We start from the raw sequence: 16,713 nt of genomic DNA, 5'->3' as shown, positions 1-16,713 counted from the left end.
AATGTTTTTGTTGCATATCCTGACTACCTGAAACACCCTCATAGAGTGGGATCACAGCCAGGGTCTGCCATTATCAACGGCGATCCTGGAGCAATTAGGATGCCCTGCGTTGGCCGGGAATCGAACATTGGTCAATAATAAGTTTGAATCCTTAGGGCAGTATTTTGTTTTCTCATAATTTAATTGTTGCAATGGCACAAATTGACTTATATCTTTGTCTGGACCAATTGACAAATCTGTCAGCAAAACTATTTTGTTTTATAGCCTACTCATTTAAAAAAATATATATATTTTGATAATAAAAATATAAAATGTAAAAAATACTAATAGGTTGCTGAAAACCCCCCACCTACAAACAGCATATACACAGGAAAAATAGTTAGATTTTGTTTCAGAAAAATAAATAAGGTTTAATTTAATAGAATGGGATCGATAGAATGTATTGATTGAGTATCAGATGTTGTTGCTATTGGCAGATTATTTACTAGGTTGCTCAATAGCATGCCCAGTTGTCAGGGGGGGGGGGATCTGTTCATGCAATTCAGTTAATTGCCTACACACACACAATTAATGTGTTTGGCCTTTCCATGTGTGTGTTTACTTTTTGAAGTATGATCCTAGAGATCTGCCAAATTACTGTGCAACTATGTGTGTGTTTAGCATGATCCCTCTATGCACCACACCATTTCATAATTCTGTAGTTCCAGGTGTGGATGATGACATTTGAACTGTAGCATATCAGTACACAACCTAATGTTTAGACAGGTTCCTAGTCCTCTTTCTCACATATACACTGACTTAACGCTATCAACCAACTGGGTAAATGCGGCTTGAGAAAACAGAACAATGCAATCAATGAGGCAAGGTCTTTCCTGGCCCTATGATAGCACACAGGGATTTGAATGGAGAACTGGGAGAAAGATGCTTTATGAATTAAAAGTAAAGAATTTCATATTTATTTTACAGTTACAGAACAGTCATTCTGCTTCTTTATAGACTTTGAATTGTTGCAAGTCAGTGCCATGGTACAATCTTCTCAGGGCGGCATCTCAAGATGGTTAAAAAATATTTTTTTCTTCTAAAAAACAAATAGGTGTTTCAACACCTATCCAATGAGCTCAACATGCAAATGTCTGGTCTATCTATGGAAGCTTGATTGACTATATAACATATGGCTTTTCTGAAAGCAAAAAGGACAAAAAGTGCATCTAACACAAAATAAAAGAATAAATTCCAGTCCGAATATAATGCATCATCCATGTTTTAAGAGAAGGCCCTGGTAAGCTGTTTCCTCTGTAAGCTGGCTCACTGTCTGCGCCGCTCTACCACGCAGGCAAAAAGGTGCCCTCATGTAGAGCTATTGCTGTCAAAGTTCAGAGGTCAAGACAGACCCCTGCTCTGTCTCAGAGGGCCAGTCTGTACTTCCTGCCAAGATACGTTTCCCTTAAATAAATACGGTAGTTTTTGTCTCTCTGAGGGAATGGGGTATCCAGCAACCGGGTGTGCCGCACAACCTCCCAACCTTCTAACCTCCTGACGTTGCATCAGCCATGAAGACAGAGTTGTGTTGTTGTCCCTCCACTCCTGCGTGTTTCCTTTTCCACAGCACTAGCTAGCTAGTAGCCGAAGCCCAGGTGTGTGGGCCGTGGCTGCCGGCTACAGCTATACAGTCATTATCTGGGACCGTAGTCATAGTTAGCGGGGGCACTAGTTGTGGAGTACATGTTAGCTGTGGCTGGGTTCATGTGGTGGTGGTACGTGTGTCCTCTAATGCCGGGTAAGGGGTAGGGTGACGGCCGGGTCTTAGCCCCCAGGTAGTGTTCGTAGGATGTGGGGTACTTGTAGGGGTGGTGGTGCAGGGTGTCTTGGGCCAGTGGGTGGCCATCCGGGATACGCAGGTCATGGGGAGGGCTTGGCCGGCCACTGGTGAGAGGGACGGCGTGGAGGCCTCCTTGGACGGGGAGGGCAGGGCTGAGGACACGTGACATCAGCTGGTGGGCGGGGTCAGCGTGTATCGGCGTGCCATTGGGGTCCCGGTCGTAGTCCCGCCTATTGTCCTCTAAAGTCAACAACAAACAAAAGCAGACAGTCAGGGATAGGCTGACTGTAAAGTAGGCACATTAGCCAACATTAGCATAACAAAGGCATTTTTATAATTGTGCAATCTACATTGTGAAAGCTACATTTACTGTAGGTGATCTCTGTTCAATATTTTGTATGGATATTAACTTATGAAAGATAACATTTACTCGTATTTCAGTTATAGCATTGCTAAATTGAGATTAAATGTGTACTTTGTTCTAAAAGATAACAATTCCTGGATTCAATAACTCTCTCAGTGAAAGTAATGAACTATATTCCTCATCTGAGACAAAGGGAGGGCAACAGACCTTTCTCTGAGCCGTTCTGAAGTGGGGGAGAAGACATTGGATTCCTTGTTCTGGCAAAGGCACTCATAATTGGCAGAGAGCCTGGCCTGTGATTCCTGGGCCTGGAGCAGAGAAAATGGATTTAGTTTCACTGACTGTACCTACTCTTTTAATGTGTGTCAGAAATACCAATATCTTAAATATGTAATAAGGTAGAGAAGGCAGATAACAGAGCCACAAGACATAACATGAGTAAATAACATTTACATATGTCTATGTCACATTTGCTGTAAATAGGCTATTACATATTTCTTATTCACTGGTTCCATTCAGACAATTTTATGCAGTTTTGTAAAAATGTATCCAGTTCATTGTCATTGATGAATGGAGTAAATTGAGTTTCAAAGTGTGTGTTCTCTCACCAGTCCTCTGGATCACAGTCCCTGAAGCCTTTTGCGAAAGGATTACTGGCGATTTTTAGCTGCGTTATCTACAAGGAAAAGGACAAAGTCAAGTAAACATTCATGTCAAAGTGGAAAGTCCAATAGAACAACAACACATCATTACGTGACATATACACGATTGTTCCAGGCTTTTGGGTTTAGGCTATGATTAAACACGTGAACGTGTAATATTCATGAAATACATAGTAGCCTAGGCCTCCTATACTCGACACGAAAAAATAGAGTGGAACGTATCACTGAATATGGCGAGATAGATCTACTAACTAGTGAGGCTCAAAGCATTTACCGTTACGTTGACTTAAAGAACGCCACTATAGCGACCCCTTTCTCCTTTTATCGAAACGTAGTTTATGCCAATATATTATAACCAACATGAAGGTAGGCATTTATCAACAAACAAATGGAAAACGTAGTTTTGATAATTGCCTACAGTTTAACAAGTTTTGTGACCTTGACACTGAAATGAAATGCCAGCTGAACATGTCATTTTTAATAATTGATGAGACCAATAGTTTTGCACATCCGTGAATTAAGTTATGTGGTCATGAATATCCGGAATGAGTTGATCAACAAACTTAAAGCCCCTCGGTGCGCGTTGGAGACCCGTTAGAGACCGAGAGGTCAAACAGATAACACAGAGCAGGAAAGACAGGGGAAAAAAAGAGAGTAACTGGACAGCTGTGCAGGGGCATCAGTGCACCTTTCAGGCGCAAAAATATCATGTAAACGAATTATGTTCAGCTATTTGATACAAGAAAAACATGTGTTTAAAGGACACGGGATCAAAGCAAGAATCAGTTGCTCCATAAAAGGAATGATGCAACGTCAAGTAGCTCTTTTTACATTTCTTAAATTTGGTTTACATTTAAAGATGGTTCGTTTAATCCTTAATGTGTTTCACATAAATTTAGATTTTTTTTTTTTGGGGGGGGGGGGTGGTTGTATGTAGCCTAATTTTGTCATAGTGCATTATAGTCGGGTTTACTAGCAGTAGGCCTACATGGTGTTCATTTGTGCCCTGTTGGAAATATGTAATAGTCAAATCATGCACACATGAATTAAAACATCTAGGATTCGTTTGTCAATCGAATTATTTTTCATGCAAATTATTAGGCTATTAGTTACTAGGCTAATACTATGAGTTTTACTTCATTATTATAAATAGAGGCAAACAGGCTGGGTCCACGTATATCGCGCCGTTTAATGCCTTCTGCTTTATAGTTTGCCTTATTCAGTTATACTTTTTAAATAGCCCCATGGTGCAAAAACACTGCATAAAGTTCGTGAGTTTGTGAAAACAACAAAAACACACTACAACAAGCATCTATTATCATGCTGTGATTTTATCATATAGGCCTAATGTGTGTTATTATATCTGCATAGCATGTAAAGTGAGATATCCTTACCCTGTGGTTCTGGTATGCTGTGACCGCCGTGAACCGTGTTTCCTCAAAAACAAAGGTCTTATAATTCTCCTCCGCATACTTCTCACTGTCTTTGCGTGGGTCCACGTAGACGACGTGGAATCTCGGCTGGTATCTGTGCATTGAGTTCAGAATGATCTGCAGCGGGAGCGGGGAAAATGTTAGGCTTAATGGAATAAAACTGACTTATAAAATTAACTCAAAAGCTCAATGGACATTTGTCGATTGCGATGTGTCTAAAAAAATGTGTTTTCATAATCCCCTGATGGCTAATCAACGCAGGGGTTAGTTAATAAGTACAATTATCTTGAAAGTCAACACATTTTACGCACTAACCATTTTACGCACGATGAAATTTATCAAATCATTCAAATTATGATTAAAATTATGTAAAATCAATCAGATCTATTCATCAGGAATAAGTAACCTGGAAAAAACTATAAGTGTAGGAAAATACATTTGAAAAAAGTAACTGTCCGTGGAAACATTTTGGCACACAAGACAAACGAATGTGCAGGTGCTTTATATATATAAATATTAGACTCTCTTTCAAGTCATTTGGAAGCAATGGCAAGCAGTGCAAATAAATACTTTTTTTGTAAACTAAGGTCTTCGTTACAATACTTACATGTCCATTGTCATCCAGTAAATTGTTAGTCAGTTTTAGTTTATCGAATGAGACTATCTGCTTCATCCACTGTGCGCCCTTGGCGGGAGAGTCCGGGTGGTAGTGAACTCTCCCGGGAGTAGCAGGGTCAGCTTTACCCGCCACCAGCCAGGAGGAGCTGTGAAAAGCATACCTAAGACAGGAAGAAAGGAGCAACATTTTAATTGAGGTTTCATAGACCTACATTCTGTTTTTCAATTGAATTCCTTGTCTCGGGCCTACACTTTGAGTTGGATACATGCTCATTGGAACATATGCCATAGCCTATACATTCACTGCAGCGAAAGTAGACTGGCACAAAATATTTTACAAGAAAAGTATAGATTTGTATCTTGTTCATTTGGTAAATAAAATGTACCTGTATCGTTTGTCGTCGACTGGTAGGAAATCCATTAGCAGCATGTAGTCTGCCATAGGATCCATTCCAAATATTTTCACTTGAAATGTTGGAAACATTCGCCTGACAGAAGAAAACACATGATACGTTTACATCGGTTTTCTTTGACTTGGCTCTATCATTGTCTATGGGTTCATCTGCAAATGTTTGTCACTGGGGTTTGCTTGCGTGGGATTTGGGAGATTGTGGCAAATCCCCGTCAGAAAATAAATTATATGTTGTGATATACTTCCCGATATTATTTTAGATTACACCATTTAGCCTTTTTTCTTTTTTCAACAGTTGAAAACATTATCTCACCCGCAGCCACAACAATAGTATTGTTATAGGGTATGCATTTTGCATTAGGCCTATATGTTGTTGCTGTAGGCCTCATGTTATAACGCCTTCCAAGGAAGAAGGAGGCCCGGGATTTTCGTTTTTTGTATGAAGTAATTCAATGCATGAATAAACAATGTTAGAGTATGGTTACATTTTTGCAAATTACGCTGAGCTTTATTTAACACTGTACAGTGTACACCTTTAGCAGAAATTACAGCTGCAAGATTCTTGGGGTATGTCTCTATAAGATAGGCACATCTAGCCACTGGGATTTTTGCCCATTCTTCAAAGAAAAACTGCTCCAGCTCCTTCAAGTTGGATGGGTTCCACTGGTGTACAGCAATCTTTAAGTCATACCACAGATTCTCAATTGGATTGAGGTCTGGGCTTTGACTAAGCCATTCCAAGACATTTAACTGTTTCCCCTTAAACCACTCAAGTGTTGCTTTAGCAGTATGCTTAAGGTCATTGTCCTGCTGGAAGTTGAACCTCCATCCCAGTCTCAAATCTCCGGAACACTGAAAAAGGTTTCCCTTAAGAATTTCCCTGTATTTATCGCCATGCATCATTCCTTCAATTCCGACCAGTTTCCCAGTCCCTTCCGATGAAAAACATCCCCACAACATGATGCTATCACCACCATGCTTCACTGTGGGGATGTTGTTCTAGGGGTGATGAGAGGTGTTGGGTTTGCCCCAGACACTGGGGCACAGTGTTTTCCTTGATGGCCAAAAAGCTACATTTCTGTCTCATCTGACCAGAGTACATTCTTCCATATGTCTGGGGAGTCTCCCACATGCCTTTTGGCAAACACCAAACCTGTTTGCTTATTTTTTTCTTTAAGCAATGGATTTTTTCTGGACACTCTTCCGTAAAACCCCGCTCTGTGGAGTGTACGGCTTAGTGGTCCTATGGACAGATACTCCAATCTCCGCTGTGGAGCTTAGCAGCTCCTTCAGGGTTATCTTTGGTGTCTTTGTTGCCTCTCTGATTAACACCCTTCTTGACTGATCTGTGAGTTTTGGTGGGCGGCCCTTTCTTTATTTTATTTTTTATTTTACCTTTATTTAACTAGGCAAGTCAGTTAAGAACAAATTCTTATTTTCAATGACAGCCTAGGAACAGTGGGTTAACTGCCTGTTCAGGGGCAGAACGACAGATTTGTACCTTGTCAGCTCGGGGGTTTGAACTTGCAACCTTCCGGTTACTAGTCCAACGCTCTAACCACTAGTTGTTGTGGTGCCATATTCTTTACATTTTTTAATAATGGATTCAATGGTGCTCCATGGGACGTTTCTGATATTTTCTATAATCCAAAGCTGATCTGTACCTCTCCACAACTTTGTCCCTGACCTGTTTTGAGAGCTCCTTGGTCTTCATGGTGCCGATTGCATGGTTGTGCCCCTTGCTTGGTGGTGTTGTAGACTCTGGGGCCTTTCAGAACAGGTGTATATATAGTGAGATCATGTGACATATAATGTGATCATAGTTAACTAACTGTGTGACTTCTGAAGGTAATTGGTTGCACCAGATCTTATTTAGGGGCTTCATAGCAAAGGGGTTGAATACATTGAATACGCACCACTTTTAAATTTTTTTTGTTTCACTTCACCAATTTGGACTATTTTGTGTATGTCTGTTACATGAAATCCCTCCCAAAATCCATTTAAATGACAGGTTGTAATGCAACATAATAGGAAAAACGCCAAGGGGGGTGAATACTTTTGCAAGTCACTTGCATTTCTCTTGCATTTCTCTTCTGCACTTTGATGAATTCTAACCACACACAAACACGTTGTTGCATCAAGGGACAATTATTTTCCTTCACCCTATCTTTCATAAATTGGCCTACTCTCTCTTTCTCTCTCCCCTCATGCACACACTTGCAGACGGGGTGGGGTGTCTCATATACCTTAAAACGTTTTATTGTATGTGAAGTAATCCCCAAACCAGTGAAAGTGATCCTAAAATCCTTGCTCAATTAACGTCAGTGTCTATTCAATGCTGCAGTTGTGGATAGGTGAGGCTAAAGTAGCTTTTAAAGTGCTCTCCCTCAGATCCTGTGTTGCTCAGTGTCTCTGGAATGACAGATGTTGTTCTGCTGTCACCCTATAACACAGAGCAGTTCAACTGAGCATTCGTAAATGCCATCTCTTATGGACCTCAAATCCTAAAATAAATATTGAATAATAAACGCAGTAATTCATAGTATGGCAAGTGGGCCTAAATTGTCCAGTAACAATTGCCTACGACATTGCATAAATAATGCCTATGGTCATATAGCGAAATTCACCAATATGTTTTTTGACTGCTATTCATATTTATGCTATCAAATGCTATCAAATATTGTTTTATTGCTCCGTTGCCTACGAGACAGCATGTAAACATCAAGGTTATATTATGAGAGAAAGAAATAGGCATAGGCCTGTAATTTTACTAATACCTGGATTGTTTACAGTAGCAAGTTATTTTAATGCAAAACTTTCTAGCTTTTGAAAAGCGCAAAATGTTGCATTTTGATAGGGTATTAAAAAAAAAGGGGTGCATAACCGTAACAGTCGAATAACTAGCTATAACTCAAAATGTCTCACTTGTGTTCATTAAACTGGTAGCATAGCTAGCATACAGAAATCGGTGGTGGTAGTCAGTCGTTTTAACTGTAATACAGTTGATTGGTGATGATGGGGTTGGCATCCATACAAGCATTACTACCTCGAGTTCCATTGACATCTTTACCGCATCTATGCCATTGCCCGAAAAATGCGAATTCTGGAACGTTCTTTATAGCTCTCTATCTGTTTTAACAATCTCATGTATGGTCCCCTACATGCCTTAGCTATGGTGTTATTACTCTGTATAAGATAGGAAAGCACAAGTTTAACCTTTGTGAGGTGGGCCTTTATGTCAAGGAAATCATGACTCACACAGGGGAAACAGAAGGGCCTTTACGCATACAATTATCCCCTAAAAACGCATGCGTAACTTGTATCAACGCCCTTTCGAACATCGTAATTTTATTCAGTCAGAAATAATAAGCTTTCTCTGCCCACACGTGTAGGCCGTTTTCAATGTTTGCTGTGAAATAGCCTACCCTTCATTGTATCCACTACTCCAAATTAAATAAAAATGCTTAATTTCAGAGAATGTTTAACATAAAAACTGCAGGCACAATATTTGTTTCGGTTACAGTCTGACTATAAATGATATTTAACACAACAGGATATTCCTTTAATAGGCCTAGTTTTTGAGTGAATATTTTATCTAAATATTACAGTAAAATGAGCTAAGAGATGTTTTCAATAGGTCGATAAGCTTGTATATTGCTGCGTAATTTCTATTGCAACATCACACCAACATAAATTTGTAATTGAGTAAATACACACCAACTTTAAATATCTTCTCCCAACGTATCTCATGATTTAGGCCTACTTTGCGTGTGTAAGCTCTCATGGCATACATTTGAAATAGGAAACTAAATATTTGTTCATAACATGAGCTTATATCTGGAAGCCCAATGCACCCGAACCCAGTGAAGCCTGCATGTCTCCTGGTAAAACTTCCACTCACCTTCCAGCCTTAGTAACGATCATCTCCGTTCCCAGGTGATTAAATTCATCCCATAAAGCTTTCATCTCCAACTGAACGTTAATGTTGGCCACCTTAGGGTTCTTTTTCACCAGAGACTTGCTGTTTGGTGTGGAACTGGGGGACGACGAGGAACAGTTGGAAGACCCGGTGTCGCTCTGCTGGGCCTGTGCGGGGTTCGACCCCGAGTAGTTGTAGCTGTGTTGAGCGGCCGGGCATGGCTCAAAGTGGGTGTCATGTTGGCTGTAGGGGTCCCCGGGGGACGGAGAGAGATGGTAACTCCCCGGTGCGTTGAGGCTGTTTAGGCTGCTGGTCGTGAAGGCTGCAACATCGCAAAAATGGGACAGCTGCGTCAGCCACGGACTGGATATTGCTGAAATCATTCCAAAAGCTGGATTTTACTATATGCTTTGCACACTGAAAGCAGTTGTAGTCTTGAGTTATTTTTTTTTTCAAAGTTAAACAGCCTTCATAGATTTTCGAATAGTTTTAAAATAGTTTCCGTTTCGTGCGTCTATTAGTATTTTCTGCGTCCATTAATCCTCGCTGTTGCATCCAATGCTGTAATAAACTACAGCCTAAATCCTAAAATGCCAGTTGCCTTTAGTGAATTCGCTTCGCAACGTTTCTCGCAAAAAGTTAAATAGCGAGGGAAAAAAAACATTTAGAACTTTTATTTTTCTGCGTCCCTAATTATAATTCCCAATACTGATCAAACATGTTTTTGTAGAACTATAACCCTGTGCATACACGTAAATTGTTTTTCCGAGGGATTGTGTTCAAAAGTATTCCAGGCGGCCTCCGCTCTGCTGCGCTACTGCGGTATGCTAGACTGCAATCCAGACTTCTCTCTTATCTCTCTACAGGGCCTCCCCTTCACGATAAAACCGGTTCTTATTTCTATTTAGATAAGGAACTGCAGGTAATGTGCCTTTCCTCGCCTTGGGACGAGACTGATTGACAGTGAAGTGCGCCCCTTTTAATGGGCTTTCCGGCACCCATTTACTTTTGGATAAGGGTATCGCCCACATCGTCCTCCTGTAACAATAGACGGGCTGGCACAGTGAAGGGACAACTTTTTTACGAGGTAAACAAACACTTATATGCATGAACAAACAAACGCAACATTATTTTGGGGTTAATGTATCTTGAATTATTATTATATGCCAAATGGAACTGGGATAAGGGACCCAATTCCACTGTGTTGGACATAGGCCTATTGTCAACTGTTTTTACCATTAATACGCGCTGGTGACCCATGAACCCCCGCCCCTAAATTCTCATTCCTTATTTTCAAAATGTGTTCTCGTTCTCTTCTCTGATGGTAGTAGCTTGTGTAAGAACTAAAATCAGTATTTTGACAAGCTTCTGCAGTTCTGTAAAGATATCATTCGCCTATGAACACAGTTTTTTTTCCGAAGTTATGCTTAGTTTAAGTTATGAATAACTTCCTATTGTCATATGCATCATATTTTTTCGCGGAATATTCCTATAGTATATACTGGATGTGACTTTTCGGGAATATTTTTACATGAACTTACCTTTACATTGTAGCCTAGTCTAGCATCAACATTGTTTTATTGATAGAGTTACACTAACTCAAACATCTGGATGCTCAATTTTAGTATATTGCCGGAACAAGATCACATCTGTATGCAACAACAACGTAAACAACAACAACAACAACATGAGATGAGCAACAAACAAACTTGAAGCAAGCAAATATTTACAAGGTTATTGTCAAGACCGCGCTCGTACCTTCCATTTCTCTGGTGACAGTGCTGTAGTGCATTTTAAACGAAGTGTAACAGTTGTGCTGGTTTTGCTTGTCCAGGCCAGTGCGGTGTTTGTCAAATCTTGCGTTTCCTGCTTGCTCCGCAGCTGAAATCAGAGAGGCTATACTGAAAGCATTTGCTTTTGGAGATAGGGGACCGCTGTCGTCCATAGGCGAGAAATCAGGTCGAGAAATCCGTCTCTCCTCTGCTTCCTTTACGCCCTATTCCAGAAAACAGAAGGCTCGACACAATGCGCAGGAACATACGCTGCAATAGTTTTACATTTCTCCTCTAACATTCGTTGATATTCAGTGACCTTTTGGCGAAGTAGTTTAGATAACTCCGCTGTTTTTAAGGCAAAGTATTTCCTCTGAATCTTTTTGAAGATATGGTCAACATTCATAACTTTTCCATTGCACGAATTCAATTGATATGCCCAAACACGTCCACTTGATTCAAAACCTCGTTCATCCGCAGAGAGCTCTTCCCTTCTCCCCCATTCGGCGGCTGGGTGATGTCATAAGAGTTCGCTCGTCTGCCTTGAAGAGAAGCTACCGCAGAGAGAATGTCAAAAGTGAGAGCTCCACGCCTCCCTTGCAGGGCTCGAAAAAAAAGTGTGCACGCTTTGACTGGATGTTTTATTTGAATAAGATCTGGTCAATCATGTGCCAAATTTGAATACACTTTGGGAAAAAAGTATAACGTCATTGCGGATGTCCGGTTTGAAAGTACTGCAATTATACAGTAAATTATATTACTGGGTCTTTTGATTGTGCAATGATAGCGCGCGTAATTTCCAAATACCTTGGGCATGGGGCCGTTGTTGTCCTGAGCTTCTTGGTCAAATGAACTAGGAATTGTTGTTGCGTCTATTCTTATGGAGTTTGGATTAATGTATTAATTTATGGTTATTTTGTTCCCATAATTTCCCAATTGTATGTATTGCCTAATTGGTGCAATGGCTGCACCACCCAATACAATATGACCTCACTTAATACCTGAATACTATTGATCTCACGATCAGACATTAGTTAGACATTTGTTTAACTCATATGGATTATAGCGTTTTATTTTTCGTAAACTAAATTATTGTCTACCCTATTTTTTGCCTGCCAATTGTAATCTCAACGCGTACAGCTATATTCCATCGTATGATAGTTAGTTTGTGGCTGGCTGGACATATTGGGTCTTGTAGTCAGTAAACAACGTTCAGCGCAAGTGTTGCAGAATAAAGACTGGGGCTACTGCCTTGTGAGCCTGCTATAGTGCAAGGAGAGCTGCCTCGTGCGCTTTGCTAGACACTTGACCTTTATCTTGCGTGTACAGTATCTCTTATCAGCTTATCAAGCTTCATAATTAATTAACAGTAACAAAAGTTTTGTTTGGTTGAGTTACTGAGATAGCAACCGGGATTGAGTCTAATTTACACTTGGGCTATTGAATAATGCTCAGCTGCAGCGGGCTAATGGGATAATTTTGTGAGCTGCACCGCTGTTGTCTTTGCAGATTAGACCTATTTGTTTTGGATGTTTTCTTAATGCAATCAAACATAAATAAACTACTGTGGTAATCTGTTGTTTTTAAGTTTAGAATTGTACATAATTATTTGGATCATTAATATAATTTAGCCTTTATCTTTAGCCAACAGAATTAACTCATGCAATAACCTTGTAAAGGAACACATTTATTTGACCTTCGCTAGCAATCCCTGATTATTTATCTTTCTTTAATTACTACAGCATCTAAGCAAAGGCCAAATACACTTAAGTCGTATGTTTTTATACTGTAGCATCTTAAAATGCTAAACCAAGTGTGATAGACAAATAGGTCCACATCATTTCTTGATAGGATATAAATCAAGGACATGTGTTATCACTTTATTGCCATGTTGTCTATCGGCCTCATTGTTCACTGTGCTGTTTTGATATTTCATGAAAATGCAAGACTAACATTGTTTTATTATCTTGAAGATTAAGTAATCCACCTAAAGAAAATGGCCATGTATTTCGTTATTTTTTATCAGATGATGCCATTGATACCAGCTCACTTCATCATTGCCATGTCGGAAGCGTCCTTTCTTTGTAAATACTCAGGTGATAACAGACAAAATACAGAACCTGATCAAATAGGAAGACTCTTTAGGAATTCGCTTGAAGGCCTTGGCGCACATGCGGGAGGCGACAGAAAACACGTATTCAACAAGCTTTGCCCGAATAAACTATGAATTAGCAGACACATAACATTTACTAAATAATGAGAGTAATGGTTTATACTCTCATGAAGTAATGTTTTTATATATATACAGTATGTTCATTACTTAATGAATGGACAGCCTAAACATATTATGTTTCCTATTGTGTTTCCTGACATGAGTGTTTTATCTTCACCTATAAATACAATTATACATTTTAGACTAGCCTATTGCTAGGTATACGTTCCCGTTGCAAATAAGATAAAATAGCAGTAGCTCAAAGAATTGGTGGACATAGGCTATTTCCATATTGGCCATATTCGAAGTAATTTTAACGGCAATATTTCCTGTCCATTTGAAGCCCATATCTTACATTTATTTAAAGCGTTGGTAGTTTGGTGGGACACTCCGCAGCGCTGGTAAAGTTACCTGTCATGACTCTCGCTGGCTCCTCACCATGTTTAGTTGCCAAACGTTCTTGGACGTTTCAGATATAAATGCCATGAATAGAGCCGAAGTGATTCCTTATTCTACAACAGAGGCATATTTGTTATGCAAAGCATATTCCAAACTGAACGTTCCAAAACGTTGCGTCCTGCTGAACGCGCCCGAGGTGTGCCTGTTGCAATTTTGCATAGTTTACCGTGTTAGATTTACCTCTGAAGTTTTTACGGTTCTTTTATATTTCAGTTAGGCCTATTTAAATGGACCATAGCAGACCATATTTATCTGTCGTTATTCCGATGTAGTCTATAAGCGTTAATGAGGCCCACTCAAACATTAACCCAGCAATAATGATGTGGAGGCCTAATTTAGAGTTATTGCCTGATTTAAGGTCAATTGTGTTTATTTTACGCAGTAGCTTAATGTCATTTATTTCGTCCTGCTGTATGTTAGTTAGCCGACTCTTCGAGAAATACTCGATAGGTTATTCCCTTATTTGGATGTTGACGCATCCGAAGAGGCCTCGGTGGATCTTGTCCAAATCCGGGACATCATCTCCATCAGTGACGCAGATATTCCGTCTCGATAAGGAGCAGCGAGCGCGGACAACAGTGCCATTGACCTCCAAATGCAGGAAACCGGGGACAAAGGAAGTGATGTTGAGCCAATGTATTTTACTCATCTCACTGTTTGTAGTCCTCTTGGTTTGTATGTTGTTTCAAGAAGGAATGCCATAGGCCTAGTATTGTTCACACGTTTCATATGTAGTCAAGAGTGTAACTATTAACATTTGAAATGCAATTTTGTGATCAATGTTTCATATTCAACAGCTTTCATTGTCCTCCGTTTGCAATTGCCCCTTTAGACCTGTGCTTTTGAATATACAGTACCTTAATCCATAGATTACACGTTTTCATTCCTTCATCTTCTACTTTCTGCCCGACCAATGGCATGTTTTAAACCGAACCCATCAATCTAGCGATATAGGTAGTGATGTCATTTTCTTATTTAAAAAAAAAACGTTTTCACGTTAGTCTTATACCTCCATAAAGCGGAACACACATTCATTAAGTAGCCTAGGTTAAATGGCCCGAAAACGTCGTGCATAATTAAATGTTTTACGGGGTAAAGCATGCATCAAGTTTACAGGCGCAATATTTGTAATTATTATTTTTTAAATGTAACCTTTATTTAACCTGGGCAAGTCATTCTTATTTACAGTGACGGCCTACGGGTGATCAGTGGGTTAACTGCCTTGTTCAGGTTGCAGAACGCCAGATTTTTGCTTTGTCATGTCGGGGTTTCGATCCAGCAAACTTTCGGTTACTGTCCCAACGCTCTAACCACTAGGCTACCTACCTGTGGCCCCAGTGGACACCGGTGGTTTGTTTAACCTTTTTATTTATTTTTATCGTGCCCAATCATGTTTTATTAGGAATAATATGCACCTATGCACTTTTTTGGGCACGTGATATTGTGTACTATATAGGCTTTTGAATGATTTGTGTTTTGCGTACAGGGCTATATTTCTTTTGAACAGTTCGATTTGGAATATAGCGTACCCTTTTTTTAGACACTTGAAATATTTATATTCACTGGGTTACATGTATTTATTTGATCCAGTTCTCCGAACAGATAGCCTATTTGTTGTTCATGAAGTGAATAAACCAGTGTCACACCATGGACGAAAAATCCTTTCAACATTTATTTATCTCTAGTCTTCCTACCTCATCACTTGCTACTATACTTCTCCCATGTACCTTATGTAACATGGTCTAGTGTCCTTTTGTGTTTCTTTATAGGACAGGCTATAGCTTATGTTGTCTCCAGTAATATGTGTATACCACTGCGCGTTATGTGTGGCTTGCGCAATGGAATGTGTATAGAAAGCAATATTTCGTTTTTCATTTCCTTTTACCCCTCGGAGGGATGTAAAAGTCTCTGCAAAAAAACAATATTTGTCGCCTGCCGTTGGGTTTTACGTTATTTGTATTAGATGTTAAACAATAGACGAGTAGGCCTATAGCCTACAATATTATAATATGCATTACAAGTATATTATTGTTGTTGTTTAGAAGTGATTATTATAGCCCGTCTATTCATTCTTATTTCTGTTTGTTGACTTCGTTGTGCATGTTGTTTTTCTCGCTGTCAAAAGTTTGAAGTTGCCTGTTGATATATTTGGTAAGTCTTGTGTGGTCCGCTACTCTGTGCTAAATATTCTTCTGTTGTGGTAACATGATAAATCGCAAAAACAAGAGCTCCAGCCCATGCCTCATTAAATAACTTGGGACACAGTATCTGTTTAGGCATGCTTTCTGTTATCTTTGTGTGTTATCAAACGTCTAGGTGCGAAGTGGATTTGGCTTAGACACTTCGGCATGCTTGCCTCAGTACAATAATACTCGATTGCATTTTTGGCCTAACTGGTCCATGTCTGTAAAAAAAAATAATTGACAAAATCTCTAACACACCCACGCATAAGCCTTTTAGTGGTTGATTTTTAGGATCGTGTTCTATAGAAATAAATTAATAATTTCATAATTTCTGACCGTAATACAGCTTCAACGACTTTCTAACAGATATTTTCAATTTCTAGAAAACCCCCAAAGGTTCGATGTTATTTATAACCTCAAATCAATTAACAAATGATACATTTTAGTGGTGTCCAAGGATCATAAAACAACCATTTCAACATTCATATAGCGTGACTGAAAGTGTTGGGACAGACCAGCACGCTTCATATATAAAATTCTATCCTATGTAAATATTGGTCTAAATCCTTGAATAAGACAGGGAGGAAGTCAGCTAGTTGACCGCTGACAGTTGACTTGCTGAATAGCTGCTGTCCAGTCTCTCCACGGACATTTGGAAGTAATAAACAGCCAATAGTGCACATATAACAAGTCTTATAAAATGCCATTTAGACCATTTCACTTGAAGAAATTATTGGCCGCCTCATTGATTAGCTTCCTAAGTGGCTGACTGACTGCATTCGATTATATTCGCATGAGAGTATTTAATTTAGAGTTTTATTAACCAGCCATCAAAACATTTAATTGGATAATATTACATT

The 16,713-nt window shown here is 39.5% G+C and overlaps 1 protein-coding gene across 2 annotated transcripts; it reads right to left on the bottom strand.

Annotated features, from left to right (window-relative positions):
• Positions 1 to 924: 924 nt before the first annotated feature.
• LOC135513917 (T-box transcription factor TBX1-like) lies at positions 925 to 11,619 on the bottom strand. 2 transcript variants are annotated; one of them, XM_064936930.1, is made up of 8 exons: positions 10,986 to 11,619; positions 9,210 to 9,600; positions 5,283 to 5,384; positions 4,886 to 5,057; positions 4,240 to 4,395; positions 2,792 to 2,859; positions 2,391 to 2,491; positions 925 to 2,059 (listed from the first exon to the last, which is right to left on the bottom strand). In XM_064936930.1, the coding sequence occupies exons 1-8, from the start codon at positions 11,170 to 11,172 to the stop codon at positions 1,674 to 1,676; spliced, it is 1,563 nt and encodes a 520-aa protein (XP_064793002.1). In that variant the 5' UTR covers positions 11,173 to 11,619; the 3' UTR covers positions 925 to 1,673. The 2 variants fall into 2 exon arrangements, with proteins under 2 accessions (XP_064793002.1, XP_064793004.1); XM_064936932.1 differs by having other exon boundaries at positions 9,210 to 9,549.
• Positions 11,620 to 16,713: the final 5,094 nt, after the last annotated feature.

The sequence above is a fragment of the Oncorhynchus masou genome, chromosome 25 (assembly GCF_036934945.1).
Source record: "Oncorhynchus masou masou isolate Uvic2021 chromosome 25, UVic_Omas_1.1, whole genome shotgun sequence".
In the NCBI taxonomy this organism is placed as follows: domain Eukaryota; kingdom Metazoa; phylum Chordata; class Actinopteri; order Salmoniformes; family Salmonidae; genus Oncorhynchus; species Oncorhynchus masou.
This window is presented reverse-complemented; position numbering and strand designations above follow the sequence as displayed.